Genomic DNA, 20,000 nt, shown 5'->3' with positions numbered 1-20,000 from the left:
TCAATCCTCAAATGGCAGCAGATTAAATCCAGTTGTAATGATTTCATGTCGACCCTTTACTGTTCCTTTACTGTTCCTTTACTGTTCCTTTACTGTTCCTTTCTCAGCCCATGTTTTTATCACCTCTTATGAACTCTGGGGCTTTGGTCCATTTGGTCGATAAATCATCTCAAATGAGGTAAACACCCTGATGTGGTCCTATCGATCTCTTCAGTAAGGGAGGGGGGTGAGCGAGAAAAAGAGAGAGAGAGAGAAAGAGAGAGAAAGAGAGCGAGAGAGAGACAGAGACAGAGAGACAGAGACAAAGAGACAGACAGAGACAGACAGAGACAGAGACACAGAGAGAGAGAGTGACAGAGACAGAGAGACAGACAGAGAGACAGAGACAGAGAGAGAGGCAGACAGAGAGACAGAGACAGAGAGAGAGAGGCAGACAGAGAGACAGAGACAGAGAGACAGAGACAGAGAGAGGCAGACAGAGAGACAGAGACAGAGAGAGAGAGAGAGAAAGAGAGAGACAGAGAGAGAGAGAAAGAGAAAGAGAGAGACAGAGAGACAGAGAGAGAGAGAGACAGAGAGAGAGAAAGAGAGAGACAGAGAGACAGAGAGAGAGAGAAAGAGAGAGAGAGCGTGCGTGAGAACAAAGGTTAAAGAACAGTGAGGTCATGCTCAGCGGCGGTCATGTGATCTGACGTTATTTCCCCACTTCTGTTCGCTAGCTACATTACGTTGCTTAGATACCTTCACTGCGGAGTTCGACAGAAACATCGAGACATAATAGCTAAACAAGTTGTAAAATGATTTGGGGGGGCTACTATCTATCAAGACATAAAAGCTTGTTATAAATAAATAAATAAACATTCAGGAAGAACACTTGGAATGGAATGGAATGGAATGGACTTTATTTGTCATTGCTACAGTACAGGTACCAAACAACGAAATTTAGGAGGGGTTAATATCTGTGTAAAGTGCACGATCAGACACGGAGACAGAATACTCAAATACAGAGAACGCAGAGAGATTACACTACAGGGAGAGCAGTAAAGTGGCGGACATAAATACACATAAACCCAAACAAGCGCAGGTGCACAGCGCCAGAGAGAGAGGGAGGGAGGAGACAGACAGACAGAGAGAGAGAGAGGAGACAGACAGCGTCAGACACATCAGAGACAGAATACTCAGATACAGAGAACGCAGAGAGATTACACTACAGGGAGAGCAGTAAAGTGGCGGACATAAATACACATAAACCCAAACAAGCGCAGGTGCACAGCGTCAGACACGCATGACAGACAGAACAGGTGCAGCACATCAACAGTGATGATGAAGCGATGTCACAAGCCACTGGCACACAGGCAGTAAGGGAGCTGTTGTCTGGTTCAGAATCCATCTCAGGGCATAATGAAGATCAGTGCTGTTATGCAGCTTGATGGATTAACAGGGATATTGTCACACATTCCTTTAATCCATTAAGCCACTCTGGATGAGCTACTAAACATATGAAACATATGAAACATATGAAACATACGCTAGAACAAAGTTGTAGTACACATGCCAAGGTTTACAAAGAAGACATTGCACTCGTTCACACGACAGTGAAATGTGACCCAAATCTGTTTTGTTTTTTTTGTCTGATTTATGCATGACCGTGGGAGCTGCGCAAGTCACATGAAATCTGACTTTTTTTTAAACCGACCTGTGTCGCGTTCAGAGGTGGTATTACATCGGATACATGTCTGATATTTACCAACGCGCCCCCGTCTGAACTGTCTAGTCGCGTTTGATGCGACTTTTACGTCACTCTAGCAGGGTTGCCAGATGGGATTGACAATTTAGAGCCTAACCAGTCTATAACCGCTAAATCCAGTAGCCCATTCGGCGGTAACCCGCCCCATCTGGCAACCCTGCACTCTAGACGCAAGTATAGCAGCGAGTGCTCTACAAAAAGCTAAGCTAAGCATCTGGCTCTCTTTTTCCTCATTCTTCTTCTTTTGACCACTTGCTCATACCTTGCTCATACCTTGCTCATATCTTTGCCGGCTTCATGTTATCCATGGTGACTTCCGTAAACAGTGCGCTGTGCATGACGTCCTGACCTCATTGTTATTGTCCTGCACATGCGGGTCTGTTCAGGGCCTGTCCTAGACTGGATGTTTCTACTGACACCCAGATGCTGTTTTAGTAACAGCAAGATCACACCCTCTTGTTTAGAAAGACCACACCCTCTTGTTGCATATCAGATAGTTTATGTTCTTGTATGAATAGTTCAAACTTGCTAGAGATGGATCTCTCAGTATCTCAAAAGCAACAAAGTTAGTGAACAGCTACTCTCTGAAATAAATGAAGACTTCCTTCTGGTAAGGTAATACCCTGGGTAACAAATACCCTGGTAATAAATACCCTGGTAATAAATACCCTGGGTAATAAATACCCTGGGTAATAAATGTACTTGTTTCCAACTGAGCTGAACAGTACAGTACATGCATCAGTCATGTCTAACAGTACAGCATCAGTCATGTCTCTCCTCCCTCTGTGGTGTTTGACATCCCCGCTGCCGTACAGCGTCGTTCATTCCAGGTCCACAGACATCATCAGTCTTTACCGCCGGAGGAAACGTCTCATTCTCAGACCGATCTCTCACACACACCCAGCGCTGCTGTTACATTCACATGGGTTTCATTTACAACTTTGATTGATTGATTGAAAACTTTATTAGAAGATTTGCAGAAGTAGGTACATGAAAGTACATATTACATACAAGGTCAACTAACAGGATAAAAACCCAAGAAAGCCACTGGCTTATTTCAATTGGGGTCCTTCAATTGGGGTCCTACTTCCTATTAACTCAACGATGTTCAATGATTGAACGTTTATGGGCAATTCTTTGGCGTAGTTTTTACGTTTGAGAAGTGTAATGGTGGCCATTCCTCATAAAAACATAATCATGGGCTGGTTGAGAGACAACAGAATCATTATCTCCAGTCTGCCATGTAAAGTACATAACAGGTGCATAGTGGCACCTACGATGTTTAATAGCCCGGCCACATGGTGAGAAAATATCTCTGGAACTTACTGGAATGGAATTTTCATTAAAGTCTTTGCAAAAAGCCCAATATGGATCAAGTATTTTAACTACAACTTTTAGTTGTTCTCTTAAAAAAGATCTTGGTTTGGTTTATGCATGTGTTTCTGTACGAGTGTGTTGCATTTGAAAACAAAAATTGCATATTTTAGTTTTGGATTTTGTGGGGTTGTAGGAAAATGTAATTATATCAACTTTGATAAAAAATAATAATAATCATGTTGCACTTGACTCACTGAAGGTTCCAGCCTCCTTTGAGCAGTTCTGACAGCAGTCCTGTCTGCAGCCGCAGCATAACACCTGACATCCTGACATCCCTCCATCCCTCCATCCCTCCATCCTGTCATCCCTCCACCCCTACATCCCTCCACCCCTCCATCCCTCCACCCCTCCATCCCTCCATCCCTCCATCCTGTCATCCCTCCACCCCTCCATCCCTCCTCTCCCTCCATCCTGTCATCCCTCCATTCCTCCATCCCTCCATCCCTCCATCCCTCCACCCCTCCATCCCTCCATCTCTCCATCCCTCCATCCCTCCATCTCTCCATCCCTCCATCCTCCATCCCTCCATCCTGACACCCCTCCATCCCTCCATCTCTCCATCCCTCCATCCCTCCATCCCTCCACCCCTCCATCCCTCCATACCTCCATCTCTCCATCCCTCCATCCCTCCACCCCTCCATCCCTCCATCTCTCCATCCTGTCATCCCTCCATCCCTCCATCTCTCCATCCTGTCATCCCTCCATCCCTCCACCCCTCCATCCCTCCATCTCTCCATCCCTCCATCCCTCCATCCCTCCATCTCTCCATCCTGTCATCCCTCCACCCCTCCATCCCTCCATCCCTCCATCTCTCCATCCTGTCATCCCTCCATCCCTCCATCCCTCCATCCTGTCATCCCTCCATCCCTCCATCTCTCCATCCTGTCATCCCTCCATCCCTCCACCCCTCCATCCCTCCATCTCTCCATCCCTCCATCCCTCCATCCCTCCATCTCTCCATCCCTCCATCCCTCCATCCCTCCACCCCTCCATCCCTCCATCCTGTCATCCCTCCATCCCTCCATCTCTCCATCCTGTCATCCCTCCACCCCTCCATCCCTCCATCCCTCCATCCCTCCATCCTGTCATCCCTCCATCCCTCCATCCCTCCATCCTGTCATCCCTCCATCCCTCCATCTCTCCATCCTGTCATCCCTCCATCCCTCCACCCCTCCATCCCTCCATCTCTCCATCCTGTCATCCCTCCATCCCTCCATCCCTCCATCCCTCCATCCCTCCATTCCTCCATCCCTCCATCCTTCCATCCCTCCATCCCTCCACCCCTCCACCCCTCCATCCCTCCATACCTCCATCTCTCCATCCCTCCACCCCTCCATCCCTCCATCTCTCCATCCCTCCATCCTTCCATTCCTCCATCTCTCCATCCCTCCATCCCTCCATCCCTCCATCTCTCCATCCTGTCATCCCTCCATCCCTCCATCCCTCCACCCCTCCATCCCTCCATCCCTCCATCCTTCCATTCCTCCATCCCTCCATCCTTCCATCCCTCCATCCTTCCATCCCTCCATCCCTCCATCCCTCCGTTCTGCTCTCCTCTCCCAGGTCTGGAGAAGGTGGGTCGTGACTCCACCTACGAGCAGGAGGGCAAGGTGCAGTTTGTGATGGACGCGGTGTACGCCATGGCGCACGCCCTGCACCACATGCACCGGGAGCTGTGCTCAGGGACCCCCGGCCTGTGCCCCCGCATGGCCAACATCGACGGCAAGGAGCTCCTCCACCACATCCGCCAAGTCAACTTCAACGGTAAGACCCCAGACCGTCACTGAGACCCCAGACCGTCACTGAGACCCCAGACTGTCACTGAGACCCCAGACTGTCACTGAGACCCCAGACTGTCACTGAGACCCCAGACTGTCACTGAGACCCCAGACTGTCACTGAGACCCCAGACCGTCACTGAGACCCCAGACCGTCACTGAGACCCCAGACTGTCACTGAGACCCCAGACTGTCACTGAGACCCCAGACCGTCACTGAGACCCCAGACTGTCACTGAGACCCCAGACTGTCACTGAGACCCCAGACTGTCACTGAGACCCCAGACTGTCACTGAGACCCCAGACTGTCACTGAGACCCCAGACTGTCACTGAGACCCCAGACTGTCACTGAGACCCCAGACTGTCACTGAGACCCCAGACCGTCACTGAGCTTCTCTTATTAGATCAGACTCAACTTTATTTCCTAGGCTTCTGGTTGGGAAAAGTTCTTTATGATACGTCTAACGATCGCAAAGTCGGCAGATCGGCGGTTCGAGCCCCGGCTGGCCACATGTCGAAGTCTAACCCTTGGGCAAGACACTGAATCCCCAAATTGCTCCCAGTGAGTAGTTGCATGGTAGTGTGTGTGAATGTGTGAATGAGAGGCCGTTGTAAAGCGCTTTGGAATAAGGCATAGCTATATAAGTGCAGTCCATTTACCATTTTACCATTTATCGTGCCTATGACTGTATCACAGCCATTCCAATATCCATGATATAGCACACCGTGTAGCGTGTGTTCGTTTTAATCATACATTCTACTGGTTCCCTCTACTCATCAACCACTCTTTATCATTATTATGGTCGGCTATTCGCCCCCACGTTTGCAGGGTTATTGAACTCCTTTGTTATCATAATTATAAACCCTGCAGACCTCCACCACAGAAAACCTCCACCACGGCAGTTTGTCATGTTTACAGAGAGACGTTTCCTTTGTTCAGTTTCTTCACAGTGACCTTGTCATTCCTGTAAGACATTCACCACCTCCACTCCTCCTCTCTCTCTCTCCTCTTGTTGTCCTGTCCTGTCCTTCCTTCTCACTCCCCATCTATGCTCTTCATCCCTGCATCCCTCCATCTCACTCTCCATCTATGCTCTTCATCCCTGCATCCCTCCATCTCCTCTCCCTCCTTTCACTCACTTCTTAACACTCCTTTCATCTTGTTTCATTCATCCTCTTTTGCCCTCTTTTTCTATCACTGATTCATCCATTTTCTCTGTACCTCCTCCTCTCATCCTCTCATCTTTACCTCCTCCTCTCATCCTCTCCTCCTCTCCTCCTCTCATCCTCTCATCTTTACCTCCTCCTCTCATCCTCTCCTCCTCTCCTCCTCTCCTCCTCTCATCTGTACCTCCTCCTCTCCTCCTCTCCTCCTCTCCTCCTCTCCTCCTCTCCTCCTCTCCTCCTCTCATCCTCTCCTCCTCTCCTCCTCTTATCTTCACACCTCTCCCATCCCTCATATTCAGGGTCTTGGTCCATTGTTGAGATGGATTCTCTTGCAGTAAGAACAGACATTTGTCACACATTCACAGTGTGTTTCTGTTCAACTGTCGACAGGTTTACTCAATCATTCGAATTGAATAATGATATACTAATGAGTATTACCTAATGTTCCATATATTAATAATCTATGTGGCGGTTTAGTGATTATTTTCCACCTCCTTACCTTGGATTATCAGTTCAGAATATTATATAATATTCATATTATATTATTAATAAGGTAACACCCCAACCCCCCCCCCCCCCAAACACACCCCCTCCCCCCCGAACACACCCCCTCCCCCTAAGTACCCCCCTCCCCCTAAGTACCCCCCCCCGAACACCCCCCCTCCCCCTAAGTACCCCCCTCCCCAAACACCCCCCTCCCCAAACAACCCCCCCCTCCCCCTAAGTACCCCCCCCCCCCCTCAAACACACCCCCTCCATGGGATTGAGCCTAGAAGTCGGAAATGTACATTTACACACTCAGCTGTTTGGAAATTGGTATGTTTGGTTGGTATGTTTGGAGTCGTTATAGCCCCCCTCCTGAGAATGATCTGTCTCAATGTTAATACCTTCCAGCCCCCCACCTGCCCCCCACCTGCCCTCCCTGCCCCGCCAGCCCCCCCACCTGAGAACGAGAGAAATGTTGAATACTGATCTTCTCCTCCTCAGTCAGTGTGTGTGTGTGTGATCTTCTCCTCCTCAGTCAGACTAGTGACATAAGGAGCTGAGGGAGATCAGCATCATATTAGTTAGTTAGCTAGGTTGTGGTTTTTTTAACAATCTTCAGACTGTGAAGAATTCAGATATCTGCCAGGCTGATGAATGTGGATCTGCTCTGTGTTATTCTGAGAGAAAAACCACCACATTGAATTAGCGACTACGGCCTCAGGCCTGAGACGCAAGACTGCTTCAGTCTAACACATGAAGACTCTCTCAGTCTAACCCATGAAGACTCTCTCAGTCTAACACATGAAGACTCTCTCAGTCGAACACATGAAGACTCTCTCAGTCGAACACATGAAGACTCTCTCAGTCTAACACATGAAGACTCTCTCAGTCTAACACATGAAGACTCTCTCAGTCTAACACATGAAGACTCTCTCAGTCTAACACATGAAGACTCTCTCAGTCTAACACATGAAGACTCTCTCAGTCTAACCCATGAAGACTCTCTCAGTCTAACACATGAAGACTCTCTCAGTCTAACACATGAAGACTCTCTCAGTCTAACCCATGAAGACTCTCTCAGTCTAACCCATGAAGACTCTCTCAGTCTAACACATGAAGACTCTCTCAGTCTAACACATGAAGACTCTCTCAGTCTAACACATGAAGACTCTCTCAGTCTAACACATGAAGACTCTCTCAGTCTAACACATGAAGACTCTCTCAGTCGAACACATGAAGACTCTGATGCTGATGCTGAGGCTGAGGCTGCTGTGTCTCGTCTGTGTCTCGTTCACTGAGTTACACAAGAAGACGACAAAAACAGAAGAGGGAGAAGAAGTCATGCATCGATTAGCAATCTGACTTCAGGATGAACATCTCGCCTGACGATCTTTTCAATACATTATCCAGCTTGGTATATTCTGTGCGTGTGTGTGTGTGTGTGTGTGTGTGTGTGTGTGTGTGTGTGTTGTGTTACCCATAATCAGAGTTTGAAATGTAGCAAACCAAACCTCCGGGTTTGACAGTGACTATAACGTTAGCTTAGCCACGGGCTAATCTGCAACCCAGCCACATCCCTGCTCGCCTGAGTGGCTCCACACAAACACTTATTTATAGATTAGCGTCGGGAGGCTAATGGGTGGTGAGTATAAACAGAACTAATGGGTGGTGAGTATAAACAGAACTAATGGGTGGTGAGTATAAACAGAACTAATGTTTGCTATGAGAAGCTTTTCTGCCAAAGTATGTTTAACGTCGGGTGTTGAACATTATGATTAAAGCATTAGAAGGATATCAGAGCCATTAGGGTGATATTAGGGTGTTTCATACAGTTTGGACAAGTCCAGTTTCAGGAGTGTTGTGATATTCCCTTATTCAGCCCTTCCCTTATTCAGCAGCTTTTGAAATGACAGTAAGATATTTCAGTAACAAGATAAGGATAGATGAATTACCATGTAATAATGCAGTAGTTAACATGTATACAGCGTTTAGTAATATATTTACAAAGCATAACACATTCTAATATGTTTACTACATTCAAAATAAAGTTGTTTCACACGTGGCGCAAGGGCGCAATGTTTTGACGTGGAACCAATATTTATCACTGCATACTTTGCAGTTAGATTTATGAATAGAATCGAATAGAAAGATAGATGAATGAATGAATGAATAAATGAACAAATATACAAGCAAACAAGACACACATGACTTCCACTGCTGTTTCTCTGCAGTTTCACTGCTGACCCCTCCCTTCAATTGTGATCTGTGATTTAATCACCTGATTGAAGCACCTTGGCAGCAGCTGCTCTTACCTGATTTGCTGACAGCAGAGCTGCGTTAGACACCCGAGCCACCTGAACCACGACACCTCATGACACTGTCGGAGGTTTAAGCAGAGAAGCAGCAGAGGGTCTATTGGCAAGGCCACGGCTTGTTTGTTCTGCCAATACAGAGCTGCCAATACACAAACACACAGACACTCTCTCCCATTAGAGGTCAGTGAAATGTGGATGAGTGTCAGGAGCGAGGCAGTTACTGACACCCAGGTGACTTACAGGAGAACAACTCCTCCATCACAGTTATTACTGTAGCTGTGGCTCCTTTAACTCAACACAGTTTGTATTTTCAAACAGCTTTGTGAGGAGGGCCAGGACACAATTTAAATTGCTGTGTTTTTTGGCGAGCACAGTCACAATAACCAGGTTGTGAAGCGTAACAAAGAATATCGCTTACCGACGATTACTGCCTGTGTCTGATTACTGCCTGTGTCTGAGTCTGTGTCTGTGTCTGTGTCTGTGTCTGTGTCTGTGTCTGTGTCTGTGTAAGCCTGTGTCTGAGCAGATCCACAAGGCTGCCAGTCAGTCAGAATAAACATCTGTCATCACATCACATGTTTGCAAAAGCATTTTTCGCTATTGCCTCTAGACTAAGTAACTAAGTAAGTAAAACTTTATTTCTATAGCGCCCTTCTCAGCATGGATGCACAGGGTGCTTTACATCACAGATAAGATAAAATGGGTGAAAAGAACATCGTCAAAAACTAAAAAAGAGGAACACCCCAAAGGGACAACATAAACAGGAACATAGGATGGTTATAGCTGACTAACAGCCTGCCTAAACAGGTGAGTCTTTAATTGACGTTTAAAAATGAGTTTTGAGGGAACGGCTCTCAGGTCAGGGGACTAAGGCAATAAAGCATTTGGAATGTGTCAATGACATTTTAACCATTTAGCAGACGCTTTTATCCAAAACGATTTAGCGAATTAGAGATTACAGGGACAGTCTCCCTGGAGTAACTTTGGCCTAAGTGTCTTACTCCAGGACACACTAGTGCTGGTGTTCCCAGGTCTTACTCCAGGACACACTAGTGGTGGTGTTCCCAGGTCTTACTCAAGGACACACTAGTGGTGGTGTTCCCAGGTCTTACTCCAGGACACACTAGTGGTGGTGTTCCCAGGTCTTACTCCAGGACACACTAGTGCTGGTGTTCCCAGGTCTTACTGAAGGACACACTAGTGGTGGTGTTCCCAGGTCTTACTCCAGGGCACACTAGTGGTGGTGTTCCCAGGTCTTACTCCAGGACACACTAGTGGTGGTGTTCCCAGGTCTTACTCCAGGACACACTAGTGGTGGTGTTCCCAGGTCTTACTCCAGGGCACACTAGTGGTGGTGTTCCCAGGTCTTACTCAAGGACACACTAGTGGTGGTGTTCCCAGGTCTTACTCAAGGACACACTAGTGGTGGTGTTCCCAGGTCTTACTCAAGGACACACTAGTGGTGGTGTTCCCAGGTCTTACTCCAGGACACACTAGTGGTGGTGTTCCCAGGTCTTACTCAAGGACACACTAGTGGTGGTGTTCCCAGGTCTTACTCAAGGACACACTAGTGGTGGTGTCCCCAGGTGGGATTTGAGCTTATGACCGCCAGTCCAACTCACTATCCCCTAGGCCACCACTACCCCTCTCATTGATTCTCCTGGCTAACAGCTTCCTAATTGAAATACTGTGGTTGAAATGGGATATAAATAAATAAATAAATACAGAAAACATTTATCTTCATTTAGTCCTGAAAAACCATTGACAACGAGCAGCTGAACTGAACGGCCAAACCAAGGCTGATCTTCAGTGAGATGAGATCCTGTATGTGACCTTGTAAATCACATACCACCTTAACATGTCCATGGCTCTGACACCAGAGTGAGGAGGTAGTTGAAGCTGTGTGTGTGTGTGTGTGTGTGCGTGTGTGTGTGTGTGTGTGTGTGTGTGTGTGTGTACGTGCGCGTGTGTCTGTGTGCACGCGTGTGTCTGTGTGTGCGCGCGCGTGTGTGTGTGTGTGTGTGTGATTGTGTGTGTGTGTGTGTGTGTGTGTGTTCGTGTGTGTGTGTGTGTGTGTGTGTGTTCGTGTGTGTGTGTGTGTGTGCGTGTGTGTGTGTTCGTGTGTGTGTGTGTGTTCGTGTGTGTGTGTGTGTGTGTGAGTGTGTGTGTGTGTGTGTGCGTGTGCTCAGGTAGGTGTGGGCAGGATAATAATAGGGACACACTCCTGCTTTCATTCCTTTCATATTCACCTCATTCTCTACCTGGCTGAGCGGAGGTGTGTGGGAGATGGTTTGGGGGAAAGAGTGTTCAAGCTTTTGTCCGTCTCACCAAACACACTCAAGCTGTGGATCTCCCGTTCTACCACATCCCAAAGGTGTTCTGTTGGACCAGGGAAGGCCACTGAAGAACACTGAGCTCATTGTCATGTTCATAAAAGCAGTTTTGAGACGACTTCTGCTTTGTGACATGGTGCTGGAAGTAGCCATTAGAAGATGGGTACATTGTGGCCATGAAGGGATGCACATGGTCAGCAACAATACTCAAATAGGCTGGGGTAGGTAAGCAATGATTGATAGCATAGTGAAGATGTTACTAACAAGCCCAAAGTTTTGCCAAGAAAACATCCCCCACAACATCACACCACCTGAGATGGTGTGCGGGTGTTCCTAATAAAGAGTTCTGTGGGTGTACTGTACTCTTTATTCTCACTCATTTACTGCAGTCAAACCCTTGAGAGTTGCCTTTATTATTTTGACTGAAAAGAAGAAGTTGAACATTGTTGGAAAAGTACTCGAAAGTTTGAAAAGTTATTAAATCTAACAGTCGAGTGTTGAAAGAAAAGAAACCTCGCCAATAAAACTGATTTGACAGGGTTGATTTGACACTGTGTCATACGAGCATATGAGCTCCATCATATTAGCATCAATTATCATTTTGGAAAGGCATTTGTAGAGACGGGCTGTTCTGTGTAAAAGGACCCATAGGGACCCATATGTGGAGTTCATCAGAGCATATCACACAGCTAAGAGTCTTTATATATATATCACACTGGTGGCACATGAAAGCTAAGAGTCTTTATTTTTGAGAAATTAAGTGAGAAATACATTTCTCAACCATCTTCCATCATAAGATGGAGGAACATGCGAATCATCTACAGAAATCTGATTTCGCTCTAGGCAATGCGGAAGACACTCACAAATGTAATAACTTTTTCTTTGTTAATTAAGATTAGAAAAAATATGATAACCATCTTATTATCTTAGTTTAATGTCATTTCAATGCATTATAGACCTTTTCTTAATAACAAGCATAACAAAAAAAACAATCGCTATTATGCTGATGTGCTGATGTGCTGATGTGCCTACGCTAACAAGTGCCAACATAGAAACACACCGTTCCAAAGTCCAGCGCGCTTCAGGAAAGTTTAGGATCCGAGAGTTTCTGTCATGGTCTGATAATGAAGCATTGTTCTTTTTTATCTGATGACTTGTGACTGCCGTTGAGAAGGATGACATCATGTTCCACACTTCTACAGAAAGAACATTGGAAGGATTCATCTTCATCATTAAAATAGTTCTCTGACACTTATGGAGTGCGGAGGCTTCTGAGGGGCAGGGTGTCAGAGTAGATTGGGTCTCTGTGTCATGTGACATCGGCCTACCGGTACTAGGATTTAGGTTTTTTAATGATTCGATATTTTTTGTGGTAAACATGTTGTCTTTTTTTGTATAATGAAGAGTATAGGCCGATTTATGTTTCTTGTGTTTTGTGAGTTTTTATAAATGTCCTTTTCCATCTCAGTTTTAATGTCGTATACAGCACCCTGCCTAAGTCACGGCACAGTAAAGATGTTTTTCTTCTTTTGGCTCTACACTCAAAACGTTTGGATTTGAAATCCAACAGTTACTACGAGGTGAAGGTATATATAGATTTCACCTTTCAGAAATGACAACATGTTTATGGACAGTGCCCCTGTCTCAGGGTACCTGAAAGTGATGGGACAGATTCATCACATGTCCAAATTAAGCTCTCATGTTTAGTATTTGGTTGACAATCTTTTGCGTGCAATACCTGCCTGTAGTCTGTGACCCATCGACCCACCAGACGCTGGGTATCTTCTCTGGTGATGCTCTGCCAGGCCTGTACTGTAACCATGGTGATGCTCTGCCAGGCCTGTACTGTAACCATGGTGATGCTCTGCCAGGCCTGTACTGTAACCATGGTGATGCTCTGCCAGGCCTGTACTGTAACCATGGTGATGCTCTGCCAGGCCTCCTGTACTGCGGCCATCTACAGTTGTTGTTGTTGTTGTTGTTGTTGTTGTTGTTGTCGGTTGTGAGGTATCTCTGTAAACCTCCCAAGGCACCAATGAAACAGACTCAAGTGGTTTGCTCACAGTCGCCCTGCAACTCAAGTTGCTCTGACTGAGGATGACAGATTCAGATCCAATTATGCGTTTCTGTGGGGGGACCCAGTTAGTCATCGTTACTGTGACTGTCATTCTGCTCCCAGATGGAAATCCACTTCACTGAACACTCAACAACCAAAAGAGATGTTTTATAATCCAGTAGGCCGGTGTGTTTAGAAGGTTCATGCTGACATTGCAACGGTGGTTCTACCTCAAAGCCGCTGTTGTGACTGACACAGGTTGTGCAGACGTGTGCAGCGCTGCCAGCAGAGCAGCCCACAGCAGCTGTGAGGATGTCTGAATGTCTGAGAGCAGAACGGTTCGTTCGCCTTATCATTCTGCCTCAGGCCGATCAGACAGATTGACGAAACCTAAATTCATTCTAGCAGCTCATGAATTACAGAGATGAAGTGTAACAAACTGTATCTTAACAAACTGGTTAGGCTAAAGCCTGAATTCCCAAGCTGTGTAACCTAAAAATAAGGAAATTAACAAGAAACAATGCGGGGGGGGGTCGGGCTGTGGCGGTGATTCATCGCTGTGCAGATGTGATTTGCGATGCATTTATTCACGCTGTGGAAAGTAGGGCTGCTCGGATATAATCAAAACCCATCATGCCCACTCACTAATCACAACTCAGGGGTGGGCGCGCTTTCATTACAACATGCTGTTCCTCTGGAGTTCTGAACCAACCTAGCCTGGATCTGGATGCTGCTGACGACCAGAGTCAACCTGGGATTATGGGATTATATAATATATCAACATCGCCCAATAATAATAATAATAATAATAACTTTATTTGTATAGCGCTTTTCCTGCAACCGTTGCAGCTCAAAGTGCTTTAATCGTTATATAATCTTAATTAAATTGTTTTGTAATTTAAATGCAATATTAAAAGGATGGATTTTTATCATCTTAATTTAATTATTTAGTCATTTAAAGGCAATATTAAAAAGATGGGTTTTTAGTCGTGACTTGAACATAATGTGCTGAGGTTGCATCCCTAATGTAAACTGGCAGTGAGACACAATCTGGAGCATAAAATGAGAATGCAGCCTCACCAAATCTAGTGTAATTAACACCAGAACAGCCAGTTAGTGAATAAAGAAAAATGTTATATCTTTGCACTCGATCAAATTTCAGGACCCTCCTTTCATGACTTGTCCTAGATATGTGCGTTCTACCACCCAGTATCCTTACATTTTCAACATCACATCAGGATAAGCTAGTATGAAGCTATTGCAGTTTTTCTGTGTAGGAGGCAGGCTAATTTACAAGCAGCCAACTAGTGGTCGTTGTGTGTAAATAGCAGCTTGAGCATTGTAAAGATTCCATATTCATTAACTCACAGCAATATCTTCCTCAGTTGATTCCACGCAGCAGTAGGATAGATGGAGTTTCTGCTCTGGCACACGTGAATGAAATGAGCTTTCATGAACCAATAAAACCTGTTTACACACCATGTGCAACGACGAGAATAAAACGAATTATATTTTCACAGTTTTACTGCCAGTATCCAACAACTCATTTATAGATGCCTTAACTTGCCAACGGTATTTGACTGTCTGTATTTGACTGTCTGTATTTGACTGTCTGTATTTGACTGTCTGGATTTGACTGTCTGGATTTGACTGTCTGGATTTGACTGTCTGGATTTGACTGTCTGGATTTGACTCTATCCTTGGCTACAAATGTGCACTGACTGTGCTTTTGTATTCATTTGTATATAAACCCCTCAAAAAAAGTTCGGAAACGTTATTTTGGTTGATTATTCCTCCCCTTTAATAATACCAGTTGGTATTGTATTTTATATGGTTGGAAAGCCTGATTAGTCACCTTTAACGAGGTACAACTTGTAAGGATCATGCATTCGTGGAATGAGCAACACAGCTAAACGTGTGGGTAGAGGCCCAAAAATATTTGCTATGTGGATGTTCATGGTCATAATTATGACGTTTTTAATGAGAACAACTTTTCTATGCAGCCTCAACTCCACTGAAACCCAACAACCCTCATACTCATGTCTCACATGAAAACCCCTAAATGTATTCTGTGATCATGTTGTATTATTAAAGCCAGCTCACCCATATTCCTGTCAGATTGTGCTAAATCATTTCCACAGCTTCTCTGCGCTGAGAGAATGCGTGATGACGCTGTGATAGGAGACAGGAGTCGGTCCTTTTGCTTCGTCCTCAGTCAGATAACCTGATATTTAAACTACTACACTCTTCATCTCTGTAATTCATGAGCTGCTATAATGAACTAGATGTTTCCATCTATTCAATAAGGCTGATGAGACAAACCGTTAGTTTTCTAATATCCTCCACAGCTCTTATCACCAACGTGTGTCTGTCTGCAGCAGCGACATCACTGTAGGTAGACCACCACTGTGATGGTGGCGTGGACCTATTAAACACTAGAACAGCCGTGCCTTTTTACCTACTATAAGAGCCGCCTCGCCCCTCTTTACAATGCTAAGCTGCTACTTACACACAACAACCACTAGTTGGCCGCTTGTAAATTAGCCTCCTCCCTACACATAAAAACTGCAAAATAGCTTCATACTAGCTTATCCTGATGTGATGTTGAAAATGTAAGGATACTGGGTGGTAGAACGCACATATCTAGGACAAGTCATGAAAGGAGGGTCCTGAAATGTTATCGAGTGCAAAGATATAACCCTATATACCCTATACCCTAATATATCCCTTCTTGTGTTTTTTGTTTTGTTTTTTTCTTTCCTAGCACCAGGGGAGCCACCCCTCCTAAATGTCGTTGTTTGGTACCTGTACTGTAGCAATGACAATAAAGACCATTCATTCATTCATTCATTCATAACAATGTTCTTTATTCACTAACTGGCTGTTCTAGTGTTAAACCCTGGCCCACTGTAGATGTTATATTTATGAATGTCCTTTTAATAATTCAAATACTCCCAAAACACACTGACCTCTACTCCTCTCAGAACAAATCTGAGATACTGTACCAGTCGTATCTGTAGATAGATACTGTGTTCTGTGTTCTGCAGACTTGAATATCCCCAAAATATGAAGCGCTGCTTACTACGGGCAGACTTCCTCCCATGTCTAATCAACACACCTGACTGCTGCTGTGAGAGGCAGATAGATGTGTGTGTAGATGTGTGTGTATATGTGTGTGTAGATGTGTTGTGTGTAGCTAAACAATGAGAGCTCTTCTTCCTGTTTCATTTGCGGTTCTCTGCACAAATGGAAAAGGGTGATAGGTGTCTGCCGGCTGCAAAATGTGTGAATTGATTAATTTATCACAGAAACAGGAAAAGACACGTCTGCACGTTGGTTGTTTTGAGACCAGACGCATATATATATATATATATATATATCTTTATGTGATTCTTGAGGTAATGGGTTTCATATCAAGTTCTCTTAATGGGCACCAAGCAACAACCCAATATCTCCTCTCATAGCGTTTGTTGTAGTCACCACGGATATGTTCTTGCAGTCTTTGAACATGAATAAGTGCGAGTCGGCTTTAAAAATGCAACTATGGATTAAAGAATACAGTGAGGAATTGTGGTTATGGATTTTGTATTTCTGTGGAATTTAAACTAGATAGAAAAGTAGCCTGATAGAACATGAGAAGACGGCTGTGACGTCAGTGTAATTCCCTCTTCACTTCCCCCCACCTATTTGTTAACAACGGTCAGGGTGCAGAGTCTCTTAAAGACCCACTCCAGGGTTTAATCCCTTATTTGGGTGGGGTGAAAAAACAGATTAAAATACATTGTTGTACTTGTTCCTTGTTTTAATGAATTTGTCCTTTTCCAAATTGAATCAACAACTCATAAGCTACTCTTCATGTATGTCCAAGCTGCCTATTGTTAATTCAGAATGAAAATAATACATGAATTACAGTAATACAAATGACAATATACAGTTAATATCAGCTCATATGAATGAGCTGCTTTCACAACAAGACTATCCATTGTAATTGCTTTGTAGGCGCCCCTGGTGGTTGTTTTGCAGAGGTGAAATACCTCAAATAAAATGTGAGACATGCCAGATGACAGCCAATCTCAGAGGTAGTGCATTCTCCCTGTTTTGAGAACAGTCTTTTTCTCCGTCTTTTTTTCACACTGTTAACCTTGCAAGGGGAAATGAGACAACAGATTAAGAAAATACATTCTCTAAACAATACTTTTGCCAAATTGTTTGAATGGTTGTGGATTGTGTTTCCTGTCTTACAGGAAGTGCCGGGACATCTGTCCTCTTTAATGAGAACGGGGACGCTCCAGGGCGCTACGACATCTTCCAGTACCAGATCAACAACAGGTCCACAGCAGAGTACAAGGTCATAGGTCACTGGACGGACCAGCTACATCTGAACGTAAGGACTCGTCACTAGTGGAACATAGTTTCTTCCCTCAGCTTTGTCTGTGCCAAAATAGTGGATGGAAGTGTTCTGCCTGTAGTGACTTTTGCTGTGATATGATTGGACAATTTCTATTTTGGGGCGCGGCTTAGCGATAGGTCTATTCCAATGACAGAGAGATAATTCCTCATGGGAATGCCACTCAGAATGCCAAACTATTAGATACCTTGTAACTAACTTACCATTATTAACAGAGAAGATCATTCAGAGACATTGAATAGAAGCTTTAGTTGATGGTAAAGATGAGATCGGGGTTGATGTAGGTAGTGACAATTATGATATTGATGATGATGATGATGATGATGATGATAAGAATCATGATAATGAGGGACATAAAGAATGCTCTTTGTCTTCTCTCAGTCAATGCCTCCCAGTAAACAAAGAGTCCAAAAGACGTCCCCAGGGAAGCCAGAATGTGGGTTCAGATGACGTCTTTAGGACTACAGAAGGTTCTTACGGACTACAGAAGACGATTCTGACGATCCTGACGATTCTGTAGTCCATAAGACGTCCTAAAGACGTCACCTGGACGTCCTAGAAAGACGTCATCTGAACCCACATTCTGGCTTCTCTGAGGACGTCTTCTGGACTCTTTGTTTACTGGGCTGTATTCAAGATTAACCCAATGACCTCCCCCTCCCCCCTCAGACGGAGGCCATGCGGTGGGCCAGCAGCGACCCCTCCCTGCCCTCCTCCGTGTGCAGCCAGCCCTGCCGGCCGGGCGAGAGGAAGAAGGTGGTGAAGGGCGTGCCGTGCTGCTGGCACTGCGAGCGCTGCGACGGCTACCACTTCCAGGCCAGCGAGGTCGTCTGCGAGCTCTGCCCCTACGAGCAGCGGCCGGACCGCAACCGCACGGGCTGCCAGCCCATCCCCATCATCCGGCTGCAGTGGGCGTCCCTGTGGGCGGCCATGCCCGTCTTCCTCTCCGTCCTGGGCATCCTGGCCACCACCTTCGTCATCGTCACCTTCGTGCGGCACCACGACACGCCCATCGTCCGCGCCTCGGGCCGGGAGATGAGCTACGTGCTGCTGACGGGCATCTTCCTGTGCTACGCCATCACCTTCCCCATGATCGCCGCCCCCGACGTGGCCGTCTGCTCGCTGCGGCGCATCTTCCTGGGCCTGGGGATGTGCTTCAGCTACGCGGCGCTGCTGACCAAGACCAACCGCATCCACCGCATCTTCGAGCAGGGGAAGACGGCGGTGACGGCGCCGCGGTTCATCTCCCCGGCCTCGCAGCTGGCCATCACCTTCAGCCTGATCTCGGTGCAGCTGCTGGGCGTGTTGGTGTGGTTCGCCACCGACCCGCCGCACACGGTGGTGGATTACGGCGAGCAGCGCACGCAGAACCCCCGGAGCGCGCGCGGGGTGCTCAAGTGCGACATCTCGGACCTGTCGCTCATCTGCTCGCTGGGCTACAGCATCCTGCTGATGGTCACATGCACTGTTTACGCCATCAAGACGCGGGGCGTCCCGGAGACGTTCAACGAGGCCAAGCCGATCGGGTTTACTATGTACACCACCTGCATCATCTGGCTGGCGTTTATACCCATCTTCTTTGGGACGGCGCAGTCGGCAGAAAGGGTGAGTGTGTTATTATTATTTGTACCTACGTTCGTCGTTGCGTATGTGTATGGCTGTGCTGGACTCTTGGTCAGTGTTTAGAAGGTTATTGGTTGAGCGACGGTATCGCAGAGGTACTGTGATAGTCCAGGATATTTTTACCTGAAGAACAACAGACGGCGCAGGCGCCAGACTAGACTAGATGATCGTGAGTGAAGATATTATCAAAGCGTACGGGTGATCGACAGGCGCGTACACTTTGATAATATCTTCACTCCACGATCATCTAGTCTGGTCTCGCGCCTGCGCCGTCTGTTGTTCTTCCTGCACACAGGTAAACATATCCGGGATCTAGCAGCGTCGTCGTTGTGTGTCTGTCAATCTACAACCTGTAGGTCTACCCCCTGTCTGTAGGTCTACCCCCCTGTCTGTAGGTCTACCCCCTGTCTGTCAATCTACAACCTGTCTGTAGGTCTACCCCCTGTCTGTCAATCTACAACCTGTCTGTAGGTCTACCCCCTGTCTGTCAATCTACAACCTGTCTGTAGGTCTACCCCCCTGTCTGTAGGTCTACCCCCTGTCTGTAGGTCTACCCCCCTGTCTGTAGGTCTACCCCCCTATCTGTCAGTCTGCAACCTGTCTGTAGGTCTACCCCCTGTCTGTAGGTCTACCCCCTATCTGTCAATCTACAACCTGTCTGTAGGTCTACCCCCTATCTGTCAATCTACAACCTGTCTGTAGGTCTACCCC

At 46.2% G+C, this 20,000-nt stretch overlaps 1 protein-coding gene across 1 annotated transcript in view; it reads left to right on the top strand.

The window, feature by feature from the left end:
- The window catches only part of LOC308170081 (metabotropic glutamate receptor 8-like), a gene marked incomplete at both ends in the record, with an annotated part of 139,227 nt that overhangs the window by 110,069 nt on the left and 9,158 nt on the right, over nt 1-20,000 (top strand). The window contains 3 exons of the mRNA XM_080544813.1: nt 4,688-4,888; nt 17,503-17,642; nt 18,336-19,271. Of these exons, the coding sequence (XP_080400939.1) occupies nt 4,688-4,888; nt 17,503-17,642; nt 18,336-19,271 (1,277 nt within the window). The remainder of the gene's footprint in view (nt 1-4,687; nt 4,889-17,502; nt 17,643-18,335; nt 19,272-20,000) is intronic.

Source organism: Nansenia antarctica (genome assembly GCF_963989245.1).
Source record: "Nansenia antarctica genome assembly, chromosome: 14".
Lineage (NCBI taxonomy): Eukaryota > Metazoa > Chordata > Actinopteri > Argentiniformes > Microstomatidae > Nansenia > Nansenia antarctica.
This window is presented reverse-complemented; position numbering and strand designations above follow the sequence as displayed.